Source organism: Xenopus laevis, chromosome 1S, assembly GCF_017654675.1.
Source record: "Xenopus laevis strain J_2021 chromosome 1S, Xenopus_laevis_v10.1, whole genome shotgun sequence".
In the NCBI taxonomy this organism is placed as follows: domain Eukaryota; kingdom Metazoa; phylum Chordata; class Amphibia; order Anura; family Pipidae; genus Xenopus; species Xenopus laevis.
The window spans coordinates 184,280,354-184,303,403 of NC_054372.1; the positions used below are offsets into that span (position 1 = coordinate 184,280,354).

Below are 23,050 nucleotides of genomic sequence, written 5' to 3' on the forward strand. Positions count from 1 at the left end.
GCTGCTTCCTTCTGTGATGTGTCAGAAGAAATTGATGCATCTGAGGAGAATGATGATGAGGAGATTGATGTTTTGTGGGTGCCTAGTAGAAGAGAGCAAGAGGAGGGTAGTTCAGATGGAGAGACGGAGAGTCAGAGAGGCAGTAGGAGAATAAGACTTAGAAGAAGCAGGGAGGACAGCCCGCAGGGATCAGTAGGGCAACAACATGTATCGGCACCTGTGTTCAGCCGGCCAACGCACCCGCCATTGCCGCCAATACCGCCAACTCCGCCAACTTCTACTGTTACCGCCAGATCGCACACTTCCAAAAAGTCAGCAGTGTGGGATTTTTTAATGTGTGTGCCTCTGACAAAAGCATTGTAATTTGCAATGAGTGCAGTCAGAAACTGAGCCTTGGTAAGCCCAACAGCCACATAGGTACAACTTCTATGCGAAGGCACATGAGCGGCAAGCACAAAGCACTTTGGGAGCAACACCTCAAAGGCAACAGGCAAACTAAAAGCCACACTCCTTCTGGTCCAGCATCTTACTGCTCTACCTCTGCTCTCCTTGACCCGTCTGAACCACCCTCCACTCCGCCTTCCACCTTGACCACCTGTTCCCATTCCCAGTCATCTGCCACCAGCCAAGTTTCTGTGAAGGCCATGTTTGAGCGTAAGAAGCCAATGTCTGACTGTCACCCCCTTGCCCGGCGTCTGACAGCTGGCTTGTCTGCACTCTTAGCCCGCCAGCTTTTACCATACCAGCTGGTGGACTCTGAGGCCTTCCGCAAATTTGTAGCAATTGGGACACCGCAGTGGAAGGTACCCAGCCGCAATTTTTTTTCTAAAAAGGGAATACCACACCTGTACCAACATGTGCAGAGCCAAGTTACCGCATCTCTGTCACTTAGTGTTGGGCCAAAGGTCCATATGACTACTGACGCATGGTCCTCCAAGCATGGTCAGGGCAGGTATGTCACCTACACTGCCCACTGGGTGAACTTGGTAATGGCTGGGAAGCAGGGAATGGGTAGCTCAACAACAACAGTGGAGTTGGTGTCACCACCACGGATTGCACGCGGTTCTGCCACCACCTCTACTCCTCCATCGCTCTCTACCTCGTCTTCTTCTTCTTCTTACTCTGCTGCTGGGTCCTCCTTCTCCTCCTCCACACCTGTGCTCCCCCTAGGCTATTCGACGTGCCAGGTACGCCGTTGTCACGCTGTCTTGGGGATGACGTGCCTGGAAAGCAAAAACCATACCGGATCTGTACTTCTGTCATCTCTGCAGTCACAGGCCGATCGGTGGCTGACCCCACACCAACTGCAGATCGGAAAAGTGGTGTGTGACAATGGAAGCAATCTGTTGGCAGCGTTGAGACTAGGCAATTTAACACATGTGCCCTGCATGGCACATGTGTTAAATTTAATAGTCCAACGTTTTGTCTCCAAGTACCCAGGATTCCAGGACGTTCTCACCCAGTCCAGAAAGGTGTCGGCCCATTTCAGACGTTCCTACACAGCCATGGCACGCCTTGCTGACATTCAGCAGCGCTACAACATGCCAGTCAGGCGTTTGATTTCTGACAGCCAGACTCGCTGGAATTCAACGCTCCTTATGTTGGAACGTCTGCTGCAACAACAAAGGGCCGTCAACGAGTACCTTTTTGAACTGGGTGGTAGGACTGGATCTGCACAGCTGGGGATTTTTTTCCCCCGTTACTGGGTGCTTATGCGCGATGCCTGCAGGCTCATGCGACCTTTTGAAGAGGTGACAAATATGGTCAGTCGCACCGAAGGCACCATCAGCGACCTAATACCCTTCGCTTTCTTCCTGGAGCGTGCCGTGCGACGAGTGACAGATGAGGCTGTAGACCAGCGTGACGAGGAGCTGGAAGCGCACGATTTCTGGTCGGAATCACCAGAACGAACCCAGGCACCTGCTGCAACGCAGGGAGAGGTGCCAGAAGTGGAGTCAGAGGAGGAAGGTGGCTTTGTGGAGGAGGAGGAGGAGGACCAACAGGAGCAGGCTTCCCAGGGGGCTAGTGGTGACCTTTTGGGGACCCCTGGTCTTGTACGTGGCTGGGGGGAGGAGACCGTGGATGATGCAGTCCTTGATAATGAGGAAGCGGAGATGGATAGCTCTGCATCCAACCTTGTGAGAATGGGGTCTTTCATGCTGTCATGCCTGTTGAAGGACCCCCGTATCAAGAGGCTTAAGGAGAAGGACCTGTACTGGGTCGCAACGCTACTAGACCCTCGGTACAAGCATAAAGTGTCAGAAATGTTACCAACATACCACAAGTCCGAAAAGATGCGGCATTTACAAACCAGCCTGCAAAACATGTTGTACAATGCTTTTAAGGGTGATGTCACTTCAGGAACTCATCAACATTCCAGGGGCAGAGGTGCCAGTAATCCTGCCACGAGCACACCTGCAAGGACAAAGCCCTTTGGCCAGTCTGTAACGTCAGACATGCAAATGTTTTTCTGTCCAAGGCAGCGCCACAACCCTTCTGGATCCACCCTCAAAGAACGCCTCGACCGGCAGGTAGCGGACTACCTGGCATTAACTGCAGATATCGACACTCTGAGGAGCGATGAACCCCTGGACTACTGGGTGCGCAGGCTTGATCTGTGGCCAGAGCTGTCACAATTTGCCATGAACCTCTTGTCTTGCCCAGCCTCAAGTGTGCTCTCAGAAAGGACCTTCAGTGCAGCAGGAGGGATTGTAACTGAGAAGAGAACTCGCCTAGGTCACAAAAGTGTCGATTACCTGACCTTTATTAAAATGAATGAGGGGTGGATCTCGGAGGGTTACTGCACGCCGGAAGACTTGTTCTGACTTCTATGCAGCTGTCCTTCTCTTCAAGCCTCATGACTCCACACACAGCTGTCCTTTAGCGTCCTCCTCCTCCCTCCGCCACCGTTACAAACTAGGGTGCAAACCCTACTGGTTTAATTTTTTCTGGCCTCTGTGCTTCAGTGGCTGCAACCAAAAAAACTGGGCAAACAATGTCTACAAGGTCAACGTATGGCAAAAAATGACTATTTTCAGCATTTATATGGCATATTTTTTCTGGCAACTGTGCTTCAGTGGCTGCGTCCAAAAAAATGCATATTTTCTGCATTTATATGGCATAATTTTTCTGGCAACTGTGCTTCAGTGGCTGCGACCAAAAAAATGCATATTTTCTGCATTTATATGGCATAATTTTTCTGGCCTCTGTGCTTCAGTGGCTGCAACCAAAAAATTTATATTTTCAGCATTTATATGGCATAATTTTTCTGGCCTCTGTGCTTCAGTGGCTGCAACCAAAAAAATTTATATTTTCAGCATTTATATGGCATAATTTTTCTGGCAACTGTGCTTCAGTGGCTGCGACCAAAAAAATTACTATTTTCAGCATTTATATGGCATATTTTTTCTGGCCTCTGTGCTTCAGTGGCTGCGGCCAAAAAAACTGGGCAAACAATGCCTACAAGGTCAACGACGTTGACCTTGTAGGCATTGTTTGCCCAGTTTTTTTGGCCGCAGCCACTGAAGCACAGAGGCCAGAAAAAATATGCCATATAAATGCTGAAAATAGTAATTTTTTGCCATACGTTGACTCAACGTATATGGCAAAAAATGACTATTTTCAGCATTTATATGGCATATTTTTTCTGGCAACTGTGCTTCAGTGGCTGCGACCAAAAAAATGCATATTTTCTGCATTTATATGGCATAATTTTTCTGGCCTCTGTGCTTCAGTGGCTGCAACCAAAAAAATTTATATTTTCAGCATTTATATGGCATAATTTTTCTGGCAACTGTGCTTCAGTGGCTGCGTCCAAAAAAACTGGGCAAACAATGTCTACAAGGTCAACGTATGGCGAAAAATTACTATTTTCAGCATTTATATGGCATATTTTTTCTGGCAACTGTGCTTCAGTGGCTGCGTCCAAAAAAACTGGGCAAACAATGCCTACAAGGTCAACGTATGGCAGTTGTTTAAAGAGAACAGTAGATTACTAGCCAGCAAAGCTACCTAAGCTAAAATGTCCCTCAAATCCCTGCAGACTTCTGTCCCTCCAATACAGAGCAGTATCAAGCAGATTACTAGCCAGCAAGCTTACTATCATCTGTCCCTGAAATCACTAACAGCTCTCCCCCTACACTATCTCTTCCAAGCACACACAGGCAGATTTTTCAGATACATTTTTGCCCTTGATCCCCCTCTGGCATGCCACTGTCCAGGTCGTTGCACCCTTTAAACAACTTTAAAATCATTTTTCTGGCCAGAAATGTCTTTTCTAGATGTTAAAGTTCGCCTTCCCATTGAAGTCTATGGGGTTCGCGAACCGTTCGCGAACCGCTCGCATTTTTGCGCAAGTTCGCGAATATGTTCGCGAACTTTTTTTCCGACGTTCGCTACATCCCTACAGACTAATGGTGTATATCATTTAAACACAAAAACACCAACAATTGGTAACATTCAGCAAGGGCTTTATTTGTAGTGGGCCTCTTTACATAGAGCAGAAATCTCAACGGGTACTCTAATGTTCACATGAGGATTTATTTCCCCTTTAAATCGGTGCTTGTGTTTTATTTAGAAAACAAATCCTTTGTGATTCTGTATTAGGTTTGTTTTATTGCAGTTGTTTGTATGCCTTTTGCCAAACCCTAACATGGTGCAAATATTGTAATCTGCATGGGGTGTGAGCCCATCCTGTTTGAAGTGAGTTCTCAGAATCCCATTTAATAAAACTTTAATGTCTTCCTTCATAGAAACTAGTAATTAAAGGGTAATATAGAGTGAATACCCCTAAATCCCAAAGCTGAATACTGATACTTCAGCTACAGTTAATAAACTTTAAACTTCTCAGTAATTCTGCTGTATGGCCCCTAGGTGGCAGGACACAGCCACATCTTTCATTTACCATCCAGAAAGAATTTTATGTTTATCAAGGGGCATGATAAAAAAGGAAGGGAAGGAAAGAAAAATAGTCCTGTTTCATAATTCAAAATATCCCCTCTATTTTAGTAGGGTTATAGACTGGGAAGGGACTTTGGCTGTGGCTGTGGGCATGATAGTCTCCTGGAAGGGACAGTGGCTGTGGAATGGCAGGTATAGTAGGGAGAGATGGTGCCTATAGTAACAGTGGGATAATAGTCTCTGGGAAGGGAGTGTGACTGTGGGATAGCAGGTATAGTAGGGAGAGATGGTGCCTATAGTAACAGTGGGATAATAGTCTCTGGGAAGGGAGTGTGACTGTGGGATAGCAGGTATAGTAGGGAGAGATGGTGCCTATAGTAACAGTAGGATAATAGTCTCTGGGAAGGGAGTGTGACTGTGGGATAGCAGGTATAGTAGGGAGAGATGGTGTCTATAGTAACAGTGGATAATAGTCTCTGGGAAGGGAGTGTGACTGTGGGATAGCAGGTATAGTAGGGAGAGATGGTGCCTATAGTAACAGTGGATAATAGTCTCTGGGAAGGGAGTGTGACTGTGGGATAGCAGGTATAGTAGGGAGAGATGGTGCCTATAGTAACAGTGGGATAATAGTCTCTGGGAAGGGAGTGTGACTGTGGGATAGCAGGTATAGTAGGGAGAGATGGTGCCTATAGTAACAGTAGGATAATAGTCTCTGGGAAGGGAGTGTGACTGTGGGATAGCAGGTATAGTAGAGAGAGATGGTGCCTATAGTAACAGTGGATAATAGTCTCTGGGAAGGGGCTGTCGAATAGCAGGTATAGTAGGGAGAGATGGTGCCTATAGTAGCAGCAGACCCCAGACAGCGCTGGTCAGAATACCGTGTTGGCCTAAATGCAGTTAGTTTGGAAAGAGACTGGGGATTTGAAATAGAATGGAAAATAAGATAAGGTGAGAGCACATATATTAATGCATTATCAGTCTAAATAATAAAAATGCAGAATATGATTTTTAAGATATTTTCAGTAAAAACATTGTCAGAGTTTGGCAGGGTGCTGTTGTATGGAGCCTGCTCTACACTTTTCTGCCTATTTTGATCCCATTCACCATAGAAACATTAAAACGTTCCTACAGCAGAAGGCTTTTTGTTCCCACACATTGCAGCATATGGCTCCTCTGACCTTGAAGCCAAGGACTTTCTGCGAGGAAAGCGTTTCAGCAATTAACCAAATGAGCCGCTGCCAGCCAGGAACACTGTTTACCATTTAACCAAGGCCAAATACATTAGACAATATGTTGTTTACACCATAAATGTTATGTATGCGTGTGCACCTGCAGACCTTTCTCACATATTAAAGGAATACTGTCATGGGATAAAAGGTTTTTTAAAAACACATCAGTTAATAGTGCTACTCCAGCAGACTTCTGCACTGAAATCCATTTCTCAAAAGAGCAAACAGATTTTTTTCATTAAATTTTGAAATCTGACATGGGGCTAGACATATTGTCAGTTTCCCAGCTGCCCCAGTCATGTGACTTGTGCTCTGATAAACTTCAGTGACTCTTTACTGCAAGTTGCAGTGATATCACCCTCCTCCCTTTTCCCCCAGCAGCCTAACAACAGAACAATGGGAAGGTAACCAGATAGCAGCTCCCTAACACAAAATAACAGCTGCCTGGTAGATCTAGATTCTAGAACAACATCATTCAATAACAAAATCCAGGTCCCACTGCGGCACATTCAGTTATATTGAGTAGGAGTAAAAACAGCCTGTCAGAAAGCAGTTCCATCCTAAAGTGCTGGCTCTTTCTGAAAGCACATGACCAGACAAAATACCCTGAGATGCACCTACACACCAATATTACAACAAAAAAATACACTTGCTGGTTCAGGAATTAAATTTTATATTGTAGAGTGAATTATTTGCAGTGTAAACAGTGTAATTTAGAAATAAAAACAACATCATAAAAATCATGGCAGAATCCCTTTAAGCTAACCATTTCAGCACTAACGTGTTTATGTGGCCGCAGGGCACTCTGGCAGAGCGGGTACGAGCAGGAGGTGCTGGCATTCCCGCGTTTTTTACACCCACCGGCTACGGAACGTTAATCCAAGAAGGCGGAGCTCCAATTAAATATAATAAAGATGGCACAGTTGCTATAGCCAGCTTCCCAAAAGAGGTGAGTAACCTGTGCCTCGTCTGTACCTTCCATTCTGATTCATGTTTACAACTTATCTATATTGGCACAATAATAGTGTACGTGTTACATTGGGGACACTTGTAGCAAATCAGTGTGCAGGGCACCATTTATATAAAGTGTGTTTGCCTTAAATGAATCACCAATTCCTCTAATTAAAATAAACTACCCAGAAATTGTTTAAAGAAGAAGGAAAGCTACGGAGGCATTTTATTACCAATAGATTAGCTGCAATAGTGCCAGTTAGAATGCTATATTTATTCTGTAGAATGTTTTACCATACCTGAGTAAAAAGCTCTAGAAGCTCTCTGTTTGTTTAGGATAGCAGCTGCAGTATTAGCTTGGTGTGACATCCCTTCCTGCCGGAGTCTCTCCCTGCTCACTTATAGCTCTCGGCTCAGATTACAGCAGAGAAAGGGGGGAGAAGAGGAACAAACGGAGCATGCTCACGCCCGGGGGAAGCAGGTTTAAGATGAAAACAGGAAGTCTGATACAGAAGCCCATGAGTACTCAATAGAAGGAAAGAAATGCTGTGTTTCTTTTTGACAGAGGACTCAGAGCAGCATTAAATTGAGGGTTTACTGGTATATTTAGGTGGACCTTTCTGATAAGGCTTACTTAAAATTAACATTTCCTAATCCTTTAATGGAAACCTATACAGGTATGGGATCTGTTATCTGGAAACCCATTATCCAGAAAGCTCTGAATTAAGGGATGGCCATATCCAAATTAAGATACTGTATAATTAATCCTGATTGGAAGCAAAACCAGCCTATTGGGTTTATTTAATGTTTAAATGATTTTCTAGAAGACTTAAGGTATGAAGATCCAAATTATGGAAAGATCCCTTATCCAGAAAACCACAGGTCCTGAGCATTCTGGATAACCTGTCCCATGCCTGTATTAAGGGACCACTTCAGTGTCAGACTGGGCCAGCAGGACACCAGGAGATAACATGGTAGGTCCCATTGCCCCCAGGCAGCTCCTTGGGAATAGTTTGGTGGTACAGTGAATGAGGAGGGGGGGAGCTCCACAACTGGTATGGTGTGCCCTGGACACCCCAATTTAACTCTGGCAACATGGTGCACCAGCAGATGATGTCTTCAAACCTGCCCAGTCCCTTAACCAACACACATCCATAGTACATGGATATCAGTTGGGATTGGCGGGCCCCCCATATAGTGCAGATTCTTTGATACATACAATTCTATCTGTATGTGTATGGCCATACAAATCTGTGTTTGGTAATCTTAGAAAAGCACACTATGGAGGATTAGGCTGTCAGATTGCTGGTAATAGTTCTACCAGCGTACCAGAGACTATCCCAGTGTGCCCAGGAGAATTCTAATCAGATCACCCATATATCTGTTGATAGTCTATATACAAACAGATTTCAATTGACACTATCTGTATCTAATTGAATAAAAGTAGGCTCAAATGTCCACTTCTCTGGTGTACCTGAATAGAACCGCTCCAACATTTGGGTCCTGCTGTTCTTGGGCCAGTAGTAGAGGGACCAGTTATGGCTGAGAACAGATAAAAGACAAAATCCCATAAATTGTAGTGACGTGTACCCTACTGAATGAATATTATTGTTTGTAATACGAAAACTTGAAACCGAGGAGGGTGGCTACACATACTGTATCTAGGGTTGCCACCCGTCCGGTATTTTACCTGCCTAGCCGGTAAAACACCTTCCAAGGCCGTGCCGGTATTACAAATTTACTGGCAAGCTGCCGGTAAATTTGTAATACCCTTAACAAAACCCCTTGGCCTTCCCCCAATCCGCTGCAAACTTAACTTTTGTTCTCCTTGTGCTCTTAGCTGTGATGCAACCACACCCCCTTTTATCACGGCCTGCCCCTTTTTGTTCCTGACCCCCCCAACCAGACTATAAACATTTTAGGAAAAGGTGGCAACCCTAACTGTATCAATGCAGGGGGACAAATCATGGAGACATGCCTTATGTTAGCTTCTTCTTCTTTTTTTTTTTTATAGGTGAAAGAATTCAGTGGCCGCCATTTTGTCATGGAAACATCAATCACGGGAGATTTTGCTCTAGTGAAGACCTGGAAGGCAGATCGTGCCGGAAATATTGTGTTCAGGTTTGGCATCTTTACTTTTTTGTTTTTGTATTTTTTGTATTTTGTCTTGTTTTCCTTATCCATATTTCCATGGGCTTAAATTGATGGAGATAAAATCGGAAGAATTGGTAAAGGAAGAGGGAAGAAGCAGAATGGAGGGGCTTGTAGTAATGGATCTCTAGACATTTTCTGAAGATAGGGGCCCTTTATGAAAATGATATGCTGCAAATAATATAATACATTTCGTAGCAGAAGTGCACAAAGTCTAATTTTTCTTAAAGGTTTACATTTCCTTTTACTTTTTCACTTGTAGTTTGGAATCTCAGTGGCTAGTGGGATGCTAGAGTCCCGCATAAGATGGCCATGGATGCAAAGATGCACCTTCGTTTTGTACGGTTTTTGCATTGTATGTGGAGCATCCCAACATTTTTTTGTGCCACGGTGATCAATCATTTAGTTGTTCGGACAGGTTTAAAGAGTTCTGTCGGCTACCAATAACATGTATTGTCTATCTGATGATATCAGTGGGTGACTGTCACTACTATGTGTCAGACATAACTTTTGTACGATCGCTCTCTTGACAATTAATGGCCAGAACATTGTCTGATTTATTTTTTCTACTTATTTATCTGAATGTTTCAAAGTAAAGCGGCTGTCTAAAACGACTGATCGTTCATCGTGTAAAGTTTAAAATCTGCAAGTCTATGGTCAGCTTTACCCAAACAGAAGGTGGTTTAGAAGTCAGGATGGAGGATGTATAGGGGAGGGCCTATAAAGAAACATAATCAATAAAATGTAGCATTAACATACCTCCCAACATTTAGGAAACAGAAAGAGGGACAAAAAGATTTGGTGCGCGTAGCGGGGCAAATTGTTTTCGGCCACGCCCAATTTAGTGGGCACACACCCTAATTACCATGTTCATTTTACATAATTTGTCAGGTTATAAAAGTTTGAACACATTTTTGGGTCATGAAGGGGTGGGACCTGTGGGGAGTAGGTAGGGTTTGGGTGTATTTGGGGTGTCCCCGTGGAGTCTCATTTTACTTGTTGGCAGGGCCCAGCACGCAGGTATACCTAGTGCCCTCAGCGGGAAGGGTCTACTATTTCATTAGTGTGGTGCCCCACAGTGTCGGACTGGGACACCACGGGCCCACCCAAAAACCTTTGACCAGGGGCCCACCAATTAATCTTACACCAGGGGCCCACTCTTAGTACTATTTTTCTTCCTCTTCTAATTCAACCTCTATTCTCCTAGTCTCTATTCTTTACATACTATAATCTATTATTCCATCTATTTAGCCTCTTTGTTCTCATAGAAATAGGGAATGGCCATGAAATAGGCCAAAAGTTTAGCAGCATGAGGGACCCACTGACACCTGGGCCCACCGGGACATTTCCTGGTATCCCGGTGGGCCAGTCCGACACTGGTGCCCCATGATTACTGATGGCAGCCCTGATGGTGGGAATGTATTTGTAGCCTTCTGTAAGCCACTTCCACTAAACTTTGTAGCATGAGAGAAGAACTTCTTAGGAACACAAACATTTCTTCTGCATATTGTCTATTATACATGCGAGGAAGCTGTCATACTGCAGCAGACAGATTCATTCGCAGAGTCACGAGGATGATTTTAAGAAATTATAGCAACTAGCACATGCTCTTTTGAATGCAAAAGGAGTGTTCTGTGCCCACCACTGCCTGCTGTCTATAAAGAGAGATAAAGCCCACGTATATTTGAAGCTATTATCAGTAGAAAGAATCTAATTTAGTAGAGTAACATATACTCCATCTTCCTGCCTCACAGATCAAAACAACTTTCATTAATCCTCTTCTTTCGTTCATATCAACTCCGTGCCGCTGAGCCGGCGAATTCGGTGCCACCCTCCCAACTGTCTCGTGAAAGTTCAGTCGGCTCCGACATCAAGTAGTTACCAGGGCAACCCAGGATGGCTCCGTTTTCCGACAGATTCCTCTAGAAAAAAGTGCTCAAGAGTTAAACATGCTGCAGAGACATACATTGATTTCTATAGCAGCGAAGTTATTTTAAAAAAAAATAAAATAATTTAAGCTGGTTTAGATGTCTGGAGGCCACAGGGAAGACCCCCAGGGTATTGATATATTGCTCTCATAGGCATCAGATCAATGTTTTTTATGAAAGGAAGATTTCACCTTTATTTAAATAGATCATAAACCTTGAAGAATTTGAGCTCAAATAATGGCAGATATTCCTGGAAATTGTCATGGAAAAAAATGACAATAGAAATATAATATTAGCTGAAACTGCTTTCTATTGTGTGTTTTTTTTTTTTTTATTTTATTTTTTTTTTAGTCCCTTTCTGAGTCAGTCTCTGTGCAGGCAATGAGCAAATCATCAGAAAACACTGTGTATGTGCTTATTGTATACCAACTGACTTCCAATTAGCTACGCCCCTTGCTGTCCTGTTTTAAAGGGACACTGTAATGGGAATTTTTTTTTCCCCAAAACACATCAGTTAATTGTGCTGCTCCAGCAGAATTCTGCACTGAAATCCATTTCTTAAAAGAGCAAACAGATTTTATTATATTTAATTTTGAAATCTGACATGGGGCTAGACATTTTGTCAGTTTCCCAGCTGCCCCCAGTCATGTGACTTGTGCTTTGATAAACTTCAGTCACTTTTTACTGCTGTACTGCAAGTTGGAGTGATATCACACACCCCCCCCCCCAGCAGCTTAACAACAGAGCAGTGGGAAGGTAACCAGATAACGGCTGCCTGGTAGATCTAAGAACAGCACTCAATAGTGAAATCAGGTCCCACTGAGACACATTCAGTTACATTGAGTAGGAGAAACCACAGCCTGTCAGAAAGCAGTTCCATCCTAAAGTGCTGGCTCTCTCTGAAAGCACATGACCAGGCAAAATGACCTGAGATGCACCTACACACCAATATAACCACTAAAAAAATATACTTGCTGGTTCAGGAATGACGTATATTGTAGAGTGAATTATTTACAGTGTAATTTAGAAATAAAGACGACACCATAAAAATCATGACAGAATCTGTTTAAGGTTATTTTAACGCTTCAGGAAGCGATGGGAGTAGAGAGGGTTGAGGCAGACCACTAGTAAACAATGGAATTTTACCCTGGGCTGAAACTACCTTTGTAGAAGCATGTTGAATTAACTGTCAAATTATCGTTCCTGTCAAATTATCGCTTCTGTTCCTGCGGGTACTTTGGCAAACAGAGTGAATAGGGTTGGTAGTCAAACCTCCCATCCTTTTCTGCCACCCCAGACATATTAGGGGATAAATGGCAAATGGCAAATTGTGAGGAGGCCTTACTGATCTGCTACAACAATCATTCATTTCAGTGGGTGTGGTTATGTGCGTGCGTCCGATGCTTCTGGACTATCTGCTTTATCTATATATTATGTAGGGATGCACCGAATCTACTATTTGGGATGCAGCCAAATCCCTGAATCTTTGGTGAAAGATTTGGCCGCATACCGAACCAAATCTGAATTCTAATTTGCATATACAAATTAGGGGCAGAAAAGGAAAAAGTGGAAAAAATCCTTCTTTTGTGATGAAAAGTCACATGATTTTCCTACATGCCCCTAATTTACATATGCAAATTCTGATTTGGTTCAGCCAGGTACAAGGATTCGGCCGAATCCTGCTGAAAAAGGCTGAATCCTGGCCAAATCCTGGATTCGGTGCATCCCTAATAACATGGGTTATTTTTTAATAATATAACTTATATATGTTTTTTTTGTTTTTTTTTTAATATGGGTTATAATTTCTATCCATTTTTTTAAACAGAAAAACAGCAAGAAACTTCAACCAGCCAATGTGCAAAGCAGCGAAAGTAACTGTGGTTGAGGTATGTCAGTCATTATTATGTCCTACTATCCATTGTTTTATACATTTTTTTTTTTTTTTCCATATTTGCCTTTTTTTTTTTTTTTTTACATTATTTTGGACACATAGGGGCAGATTTACATTGGGTCGAATATCGAGGGTTAATTAACCTTCGATATTCGACTGCCGAATGTAAATCCTTCGAATATCGAAGTTGAAGGATTTACCGCAATTCCTACGATCGAACGATTAAATCCTTCGAATCGAGCGATTCGAAGGATTTTAATCCATCGATCGAAGGATTTTCCTTCGATCAGAAAATTGTTAGGTAGCCTATGGGGACCTTCCCCATAGGCTAACATTGGCCTCGGTAGGTTTTATTTGCCGAAGTAGGGGGTCGAAGTATTTTTTAAAGAGACAGTACTTCGACTATCGAATAGTCGAACGATTTTTAGTTCGAATCGTTCGATTCGTAGTCGAAGGTTGAAGTAGCCTATTCGATGGTCTGAGTAGCCATATTCAACCATTCGAAATTCGAAGTATTTTTACTTCTATTCCTTCACTCGAGTAAATGGGCCCCATGGTGTTTGAGCACCACTACTAAGGTCTATGGCACACAGTCCTACTGTGTTTCTGCTACAAAAGCCAGAAAATACACTGCCATAGACAATACTGAGAACTGTCTCTGCTAAAAAAAAGTGTAGTTTGTCTTTGCAGAGACAATTTTTCCATATTGTCTGTTTTGTAGCTGTGACAAGTAGCTCGTTACCATAACGGAGTCATGTGCAGGCACATTGGCTAGAGCATACCTCTCAACATTTTGGAAACAAAAAGATTTGGCTCACAGAGCACGGCAAATATTATTGACCACCCCCCATGTTTGTGGCCCCTAATTACCATGTTCATTTTACAAAGTTTTCAGGTTATGAAAGTTTGAACACGTTTCTGTGGTTTATTACATTTTTGCTAATAAAGGTGAATTACCCTTTAAGCTGCAAGTCACAGTTTCCCATAGAGATCTGCTTATCTTGTTACAATTGTTTCTTTGCTTATCTTAAATTTACAAAAGTATCTAAGTGCACCTTCCACTTATTCTGGGCTCTCTGCCAAAAGTCAATTACGTTTTAGAAACTTTGATCTCCTGCACTGAAGAGCCAAAAAAAGATACAAAGAGACAGTCAGGACATTTTAGTAACAATCAGGGAGTGTGGGTTGAGCTGTCAATATTGGACTGTCCCACGATAAACGGGACAGTTGGGAGGTATGTTAGAGGACCACAGCGGCATCTCAATGTTTTCCTCACTGAATGGATTTTCAGACCTACCTGATAGATATATGACCAGTCCTTGGCTAGATATTGGTCTAGCAGTCAATTGGAGTGGTGGAGGTATACAGCTAATGTGGGGCTGTGTATGTATTCATGAATCCTTATGAGAAATGAGAATTCCCCATTTAAAGGGAAAGGTGAGGATCACTGAAAAATAGAATGTGGAATTTTATTATGCATTTAGTCTTTGTTTCATTTTGGTATAGGGAACACATTCTCATTAGTATTCAGCTATAGTACCCTTTATAACATTGGTTGATCTGTCTTGTTAGAAATACTTGTTCTCCTTAGATCCGGAATGCCAGTTATTTGTCTCCTCCCTTGAAAGAGCAGAGCTTCTCTTCCTACTGTGTACTGTATGTAGATGGCAGTGAAAAAGGTCACCATGATTTATCTTCCTAAAGGGTATATCCGCCCAAAAACAGTTTTTTTCTAATGAAAGGAAATGTAATTCTAAGCAGCTTTTCAGTATACATTAAAGGCCAAGGAAAGGTGGATATACTGGTGGGTGCCAATTTCTTAGTCACCCTCCTGTGGAGCCAATCACTTCTTTTCTTTTTCGTTTGTTAATTCTCAGTTTAAGAGAAAACTGCACTGGCTCGAGGAAATAGCTAACAGTGCCGCTCCTTCATCTTACCTTATTCCCAGCGTCCTAGTCCCAGGCTTGTCCTTTTTTCAGATGTCAACAGGCAGTATGTGCAGGACCCTGATGAAGGCTACGTGTCCTTAGAATTAAGTGCAAGGTGGGGAAGGAGGAGAGGACAACACAGGACTAATGCAGCCCAATTTTGCACCCTGCATGCGATGTGCATTCACACTGGTACTGTAGCTTCCTAGGGCAATGCTTACCCTGGTTGAAAAGAAGAAAGAGGACTATGTCTGAGGAACCACAAACTGCCTTTTCTCTCTCTTTTGGAAAATTAGTTTTATTTCCTAAACATCCAACAGTGATATAGAGAAAGAATCTTCAACCTGTTGGCCCAGCTCATTCTGAACTCTAGTAGATTTGGGTAGAGAGTAGTTGATGTGCATTCGCACTGTTACCATGGCTTCCTAGGACAATGTTTCCTTAGTTGAATAGAAGAAAGAGGCCTATGTTCGTGGAATCACAAACTGGTTCTCTAGCTCTTGGAAAAGAGCTTTATTTCCTAAACGCCCAACAGGGGAAAAAAACATCTTCAACCTGCAGGCCCAGCTCATTCTAAACTCGCTTTAGACACGGGGTTGTCTTTAATACCCTGCCCTGTCTCACTGTACTGTAGTTAAAAGGGCATCCTTTCCCTCTTCTATGGACAGCCAAGCACTTCTGAAGCAGTTTTTATGACGTAACGTGCTTCTGGATAACAAGGTTACAATGTTAAGAGCAAGGTTTCACTTGGACGATGAGAGCAATTTAATGCAATTAATGTAGATTAAAGGAGCCGTGGTAATGTAGTAGTTGTAGAAATGCAGGAGCACAGGTCCAGTGTGTCAGATCAATTAAACTATTAGCAATGAAATAAGCCAGCAACATGGTACATAAAGCAGGTCTTCACTAAATGTCCCACCAAGGTGTTATAGCCTGTTCATATGTAGTGTCTTGCCTATCTTTAATATGCCACTTTAAGGGCTACATCTTACTGAACCAAACTGGGCTATTATAATGGGTCTTACTTTCATGCGGTAATGCCACTCTAGAACACTAGAGCAGCAGATATCATGACATGTTGATGTGCAAATAATGACTTTCAGCTGACTAGCCTGAGGTTTAAAGGAGAACTAAACTAATGAATAGGGCTAAAAATGCTATATTTTATATACTGAACTTATTTCACCAGTCTAAAGTTTCAGCTTGTCAATAGCAGCAATGATCCAGGACTTCAAACTTGTCACAGGGGGTCACCATCTTGGAAAGTGTCTGTGACACTCACATGCTCAGTGGGCTCTGAGCAGCTGTTGAGAAGCTAAGCTTAGGGGTCGTTGCAAACTATCAAGCAGACATTTGGTTTGGCCTGTAATATAAGCTGATGCTACAGGGCTAATTATTAAATTCTGGTGCTAGTTGCACTGGTTTCTTTGCTGCCATGTAGTAATTATCTGTATTAATTACATTGACATTTCTTTTCTATGTGTACTGTATATTGTGAGTGGGTCCCTAAGCTCAGTAAGTGACAGCAGCACAGAGCATGTGCAGTGAATCAGCAGAAAAGAAGATGGGGAGCTACTGGGGCATCTTTGGAGACACAGATCTTTACTGCTAAAGGGCAGTGGTTGCCTTGGGCTGCTGCAGGAGCCCAAAATATAATGTACAACATTTCTAGCTATTTCTTTAGTTAAGCTTTAGTTCTCACTTAAAGACCCTTCTGTACCACCAGCTAATTCCACAGATCCTTCTGTAAAAAGTAATATGTTGTCAAAGATAATCTCCAACTCCAGACCTAGAATTTCTCGTCATGCTCAAATTCAATTAAGGTGCACCTAATTAGCTTGCATTAAGACCCACATAATGCTTCGCTTATTACTGCCTCTGATGTGAAGCCTGGGAGAAGTGAAACACAAACGGAGAATGTTCCAGCTCATAAAATACATTTATATAAATAACATGGCATTAAACTCATGGTTGCCTAGAAACTGGGCTGAAATCTACATCTGTGTGTTCCATTATCTTTGTGTAATGAACCCAATAATGCAGTTTTTTTCCTAAATTCATTTGTATTATAATCCCAGGCAGAAATGTATGTCGTCACAATTAGTTGCTATCAGGAGGTGGCAGGTAGTTCTAACCGCCAGTTTAAGTGCCAGTTGATTTTGTGGCATAGTTCAACCAGAGGGCTATGCAACAAGTGTGCTGGCACACACACGGTAAGACACTGCAAGGAGCGGAGATGACTTTATGAGTAATTTTAGCAAAGATCCTTGCATTTAAAATTAGGATGGAAAGGGAAAGTAAAACCAAAGAAGGATTCTGACAAACTAAGAGGGAGATTTATTAAGGTTCTATTGGAAATTCGAATTTTTGAGTTGGATTATTGGTCAAATTCGAGTTGGGAATAATCTTTTAACTATTTAACACCTAAAAGCTGCTGAGTTCATGTAGAAGTCAATGGAAGAGGTCCAGTGACCCATTTGAAGATGTTAATAGCCTTCCTGACATTCAAGTTGTTTTCGAAGCTTCGATTAGTCTGATTAGATTCGAATTTTCGGGTCGGTAATATTCGTTTGACTTTTAGACATTCAAATTTATTAGTGTAAAAAAATTTCACATGAATTCGAAAATTCGACCTTTGATGAATGGGCCTCCCCATGTTAGATCTTGCAATTTATAGTAGTTAACAATTGACACCCTGGTTACCTACAATTAATTTAAACCAATAAGTCAAAGCAGAGGTCTGACCAAGGTCGCCAGTAAAATTATAATTTGTGGTGCTTTATTTGGTTTTAAAACAGCATTATTCCTTATTGGTTTTTTAACATATTATTTTGGTCCTGTGATAGATGTGTGAGGGTGGCGTTTAGATGCCACTTGCTCCGTTCTACTTCATTCTTCTTCTCAGTGCAACCTTATCTATTTGTTCCAAGGGGCCGTTGATTTGTGTTTTTTAGGCTATCGTAAATCTGTGGCTACTAAAGCAAATAAAGTTCTGTCTTGCATAAAAAAGGGCATTAACTCAAGGGATGAAAACATAATTATGCGTCTTTATAGGTCCCTGGTAAGGCCTCATCTGGAGTATGCAGTGCAGTTTTGGACTCCAGTCCTTAAGAGGGATATAAATGAGCTGGAGAGAGTGCAGAGACTAAGTGCAACTAAACTGGTTAGAGGGATGGAAAACTTAAATTATGAGGGTAGACTGTCAAGGTTGGGGTTGTTTTCTCTGGAAAAAAGGCGCTTGCGAGGGGACATGATTAGACTTTACAAGTACATTAGAGGACATTATAGACAAATGGCAGGGGACCTTTTTACCCATAAAGAGGATCACCGTACCAGAGGCCTCCCCTTTAGACTAGAAGAAAAGAACTTTCATTTGAAGCAACGTAGGGGGTTCTTCACAGTCAGGACAGTGAGGTTGTGGAATGCACTGCCGGGTGATGTTGTGATGCTGATTCAGTTAATGACTATAAGAGGGACTTGGATGATTTATTGGACAGACATAATATCAAAGGCTATTGTGATACTAAACTCTATAGTTAGTATAGATATGGGTATATAGAATTTAATTAAAAGTAGGGAGGGGTGTGTGTATGGATGCTGGGTTTTCATTTGGAGGGGTTGAACTTGATGGACTTTGTCTTTATTCAACCCAATTTAACTATGTAACTATGTAGCTTATCTCAGCTTAGGGCTAGTTTAAAACTCGAGACCGCAGTCACGGTTACCCCGCCTTCTCCAGCTTTGTGGTGTTCCAGGTTTAGAAATCATCAGGCAGTCGTTTTTCGGACAACTCCACCATTCTTCATTTCATCTTCACTTCTTTTAATTGGAGCAAAATCAAGATTTTTTTTTTTTTCTAAAATCAATTATTGGAATTAATTTGGGAATCTAATTAATTTAATATGTATTGCACAGAACTTTAGTTTTGCATCATTATCTAATTATTTAAATCATGAACCAGTAATGCAGTTTAAGTTATTGCTTTTTAAATGGTATTTCTGATTAATCACTCCGAAGGAATTAATTGATGTCCTTGCATTGCACTTTACTTATTTAAAATTCTCAATAAGCACTTGCACTTTGTACACCTTGGTGGTGGATCAATTTGTGATATCTTGCAATTAATTATTTCCCAATTATTAGGCACGAATAGAGGAGTAAAATAGTAGAATAGGTTAAGGGGGTTGTTTTCTCTGATCCTGCAACTTGTATTGAGGAATCTGTAATACTAGTAGGGTTGCCACCTGGCCGGTGTTTTAGCGGCCTGGCCGGTAAAAATGATGTCTGATCCCAATGTTATAAATAGGGAAAAAAGATAAATATATAGGAAGGCCGGTATTTTTTTTCCAGAAAAGGTGGCAACCCTAAATTCATCTTAAATTTTAACACTCAAGACTATTGTGCAGGGTCATATTGAGCTTGCGGCCCCTTGGCCCTACAGGATTACAGATAAACAGTACATTTAAGTATTGGCAAGCAAGGCACTCAAAACCATTAAAAAGAACATTTTTATTAGTATTGGCTCTGAAAAATTCAAGCATTTTCATTTCCCCTGACTAAGTCACTTAACTATTTAAGGAGGCAAAACAAGTGTTATTAAATATGCAATACAGGTATAGGATCCGTTATCCATAAAACCCATTATCCAGAGAGCTCCAGATTACAGGATGGCCATATGCCATAGACTGCATTTTAATTAAATATGTCACATTTTAAGAAATTATTTTCTTTTTTTTTTCTCTAATATTTAAACAGTATAGGTATGTCATGTGACCTATTATCCAGAATGCTCGGGACCTGGGGTTTTCTGGATAAAAAGATCTTTCTGTAATTAGGATCTACATACATTAAGGGGGTTATTTATCAAAGTCCGATTTTATATCAACATGCAAACTCCAATCAAATCCGCTCGGTTTTTTACGTTTATTTATCATTACATTTTCCCGAAAATTTGCTTTGCAGAAAAAAATCTGGTTTTTTTTTTTGGCCTAAAGCTCCGAAAACTTTGGGTTATTGCACGAAACACAGAGCACATCAAAAAATCATTGGGACTTTCCCATTGACTTATATGCAACCTTGACAGGTCTGAGATGCCGGATTCAGACTTTTCCATCATCTGGGTTTAATAAATTCCGAAAAATTCGTGATTGTTTGTCTGATTCTGTTAAAAAAAAAAATCATAAACTCTTCATGATTTTTGCATTCGACGTTTAGTAAATAACCCCCTTAGTCTACAGGAAAATCATTTAAACAGTAATAGGAATAGGCTGGTACACAACTTCATGGGACTTAACCCCCTGCCTGAAAGGTTCAAATACATTCAATCAAAATAGAACATTTTATTATAATAAAAGGCAATATTTATTAAACACCAAGCCAAAACACTTCAATTAAAAACAGTTAAAATAACTAGAGAGGTACATTTCCTGAAGAAAATGTGAGTGGTGCTTGCCGTGGCAAAACTCAGGCCCAAATCTGATTGGCTGTTGTTGCCCCGCCCCTTTTTTTCCTAATTGTGAACCACAGTCACTCAGTGACTAACATACCAAACTTTGGGAATGCTGTCATTTAATGTGTAAAAATGGCAGCATTTCTATTTTTTTCTATTGAAAATCAATGAATGAAATTTGATTGGTTGTTGGTGGCTCCGCCCACTTTTTCTAAACTTGAAGTGGAAACCCCCAGCGACCACATTTGTGATATTCAAGGTCCCTGACATCAATACTGAGAGAATGGCAGCCTTCTTAATTTTTCCCATTAAAACCAATCAAAGAAATCTGATTGGTTTTGGCTCCACCCACTTTTCTTAATTTTAATCCCAGTCCCCCAGTGACCAACTGAGGACCCTGCCATTAACCGTCTAAGAGCGGCAGCAGTTTAAAATTTTCCTATTTAATTGAATGGCTGAAATTTGATTGGCTGTTGTAGACTCCGCCCACTTTTTGTAAATTTTGGCTGCAGTCACCCAGTGACCCACGGTGCCAAGTTTGGGAGCTCTGGCTTTAATACTGTGAGAATTACAGCTGTTTACATTTTCTCATTGAAGTCAATAGGGAAAATCTGATTGGTTGTTTGCGGCTCCGCTCACTTTTTTGGGTCCCCAAAATAGGACAGAAAAGTCACAACACCCCATTCCCGAATAAGATGAACGGTTTGACACCTCATTCATGGGTCTGCGACAAACTAATTATTCGATAAATTCCCCATTATAAGTCAATGGGGCAAATTTGGGGACCTCTCCTGCCCCGGGGGTAAAACTTATACCCTCGTGTGGGGTATCATCTGACACAGGTCGCAAACCTCTTCAAATGTGGTAAATTTAACGTTTCTACAAGATTCCCTCTCTGCGCTAGAATCCGTCAAAAGTTGGCCTCAATGTTAATCTATGGGACTTTTCGGGGTGGTTAATTGCCCCCGCAAGGGGCAATTAACCACCCACCCCTTAGAAAAGTCATACCACCCCATTCCCGATTAAGCCGCACGATTTGACACCTCATTCATGGGTCTAGGACAAACGGTGCGGGACTAGTTACGCGCCAAACTTTCATACGGAAGAAGAATAAAAATAAGTTTGCAAGATAACAGTAGTGATGCTTTGCTTCGCAAGCACCACTAATAAGCAGCGCTGCATGTGGACGGGGATCCCCTTGGTACGAATATATTATATGCACTGGTGCAAGATACATGTATTTATATGATGAATGGCTGCCCAATAGGACATGCAACGATACACTGGGTACCACATTGCAAAAATAAAGTGGGGCAACCAATGTACAAATTGGGCGTATGTCCTTCAAGTGTCCAGTATTGGTATCCAAGAGAATTACTACACGTGTATATTGATAATGATAAATCCAGGGGTCATAGAGAGCAGACGGAATTATTTTTGCACTGTGGTACCCAGTGTATCGTTGCATGTCCTATTGGGCAGTACCAAGGGGATCCCCGTCCACATGCAGCGCTGCTTATTATTTTAACTGTTTTTAATTGAAGTGTTTTGGCTTGGTGTTTAATAAATATTGCCTTTTATTATAATAACATGTTCTATTTTGATTGAATGTATTTGAACCTTTCGGGCAGGGGGTTAAGTCCCATGAAGTTGTGTACATAGATTTATCTGGTTGTGGACACCCAGGTAAATTTTGGTTCTTATACATAATTTGCATTTATTACCTACCAGAACCCCTCTCTCACTTTACTCCACTGTTGTAATTACAGGAATAGGCTGGTTTTGCTTCCTATAAGGATGAATTATATCTTAGTTGGGATCAAGTACAAGCTACTGTTTTATTATTACTGAGAATATCATTTAAATATTTGGATAAAATGGAGTCTATTGGAGACAGCCTTTCCATAATAAGCCTGCACTAACGGAAGGTGGAGGATCGAGAAAGGAAACCGCAAAGTGCATTGTACTACCCTTATACTACCCCACAATATATTGTGATATTATGCAGGAGTGCACTGCCAAATATTTTCTTTATTCTAGCTTAGAAGGCTGAGAAACACTGGGCCCTTTGGTACATTTATAAACAAGGATATAAAGTCTTTATCAAAAACATTCTTCTTCTAGGAAAATGTATTGCATGTATATTGAATCCTACACTATATTAAAGTGTTTGAAGGCTGCAAATGCCTCTCTTCTTAGTATGTAAATTGTTGGATGTGTATATATGGTTAAACTCTAGTTCTGCCCAAGAAACAAGTTACTATATATAGGGCTCATAAATCACTGTATATACAAATGGCTTGCACCATGCCATGCAAAGACTTAATCACTCCCGGGGCTACACAACAAAGTCAAATCACGTTTCAAATCATTATGTGCTCCTTGTCCCTTTTTTCAATATCAAATAGCCGTCAAGCCCACTTACAGCTTCTTTCTTTCTTTTACTTATTTTTTCTTTTTCAGCAGACGCCATATTGTTAAAAAGGACTGAGAATGGGGCTAAAAGTGCATTAACCACAGTGTTAGAATGTTTGTAGGGGAATTCAGCAGCCTATTAATAGTGAAGCCAGTATATGGCTTAGCTGTGACCTTGGGATTTTATAAAACATGTGCATATATAAATA

The 23,050-nt window shown here is 41.6% G+C and overlaps 1 protein-coding gene across 3 annotated transcripts in view; it reads left to right on the forward strand.

The window, feature by feature from the left end:
* oxct1.S (3-oxoacid CoA-transferase 1 S homeolog) overlaps positions 1 to 23,050 on the forward strand; it is an 86,779-nt gene that overhangs the window by 21,810 nt on the left and 41,919 nt on the right. For all 3 annotated transcript variants that reach the window (XM_018244503.2, XM_018244504.2, XM_041580582.1), the window contains 3 exons: positions 6,928 to 7,077; positions 9,094 to 9,200; positions 12,984 to 13,044. In XM_018244503.2, coding sequence (XP_018099992.1) covers positions 6,928 to 7,077; positions 9,094 to 9,200; positions 12,984 to 13,044 — 318 coding nt within the window. The remainder of the gene's footprint in view (positions 1 to 6,927; positions 7,078 to 9,093; positions 9,201 to 12,983; positions 13,045 to 23,050) is intronic.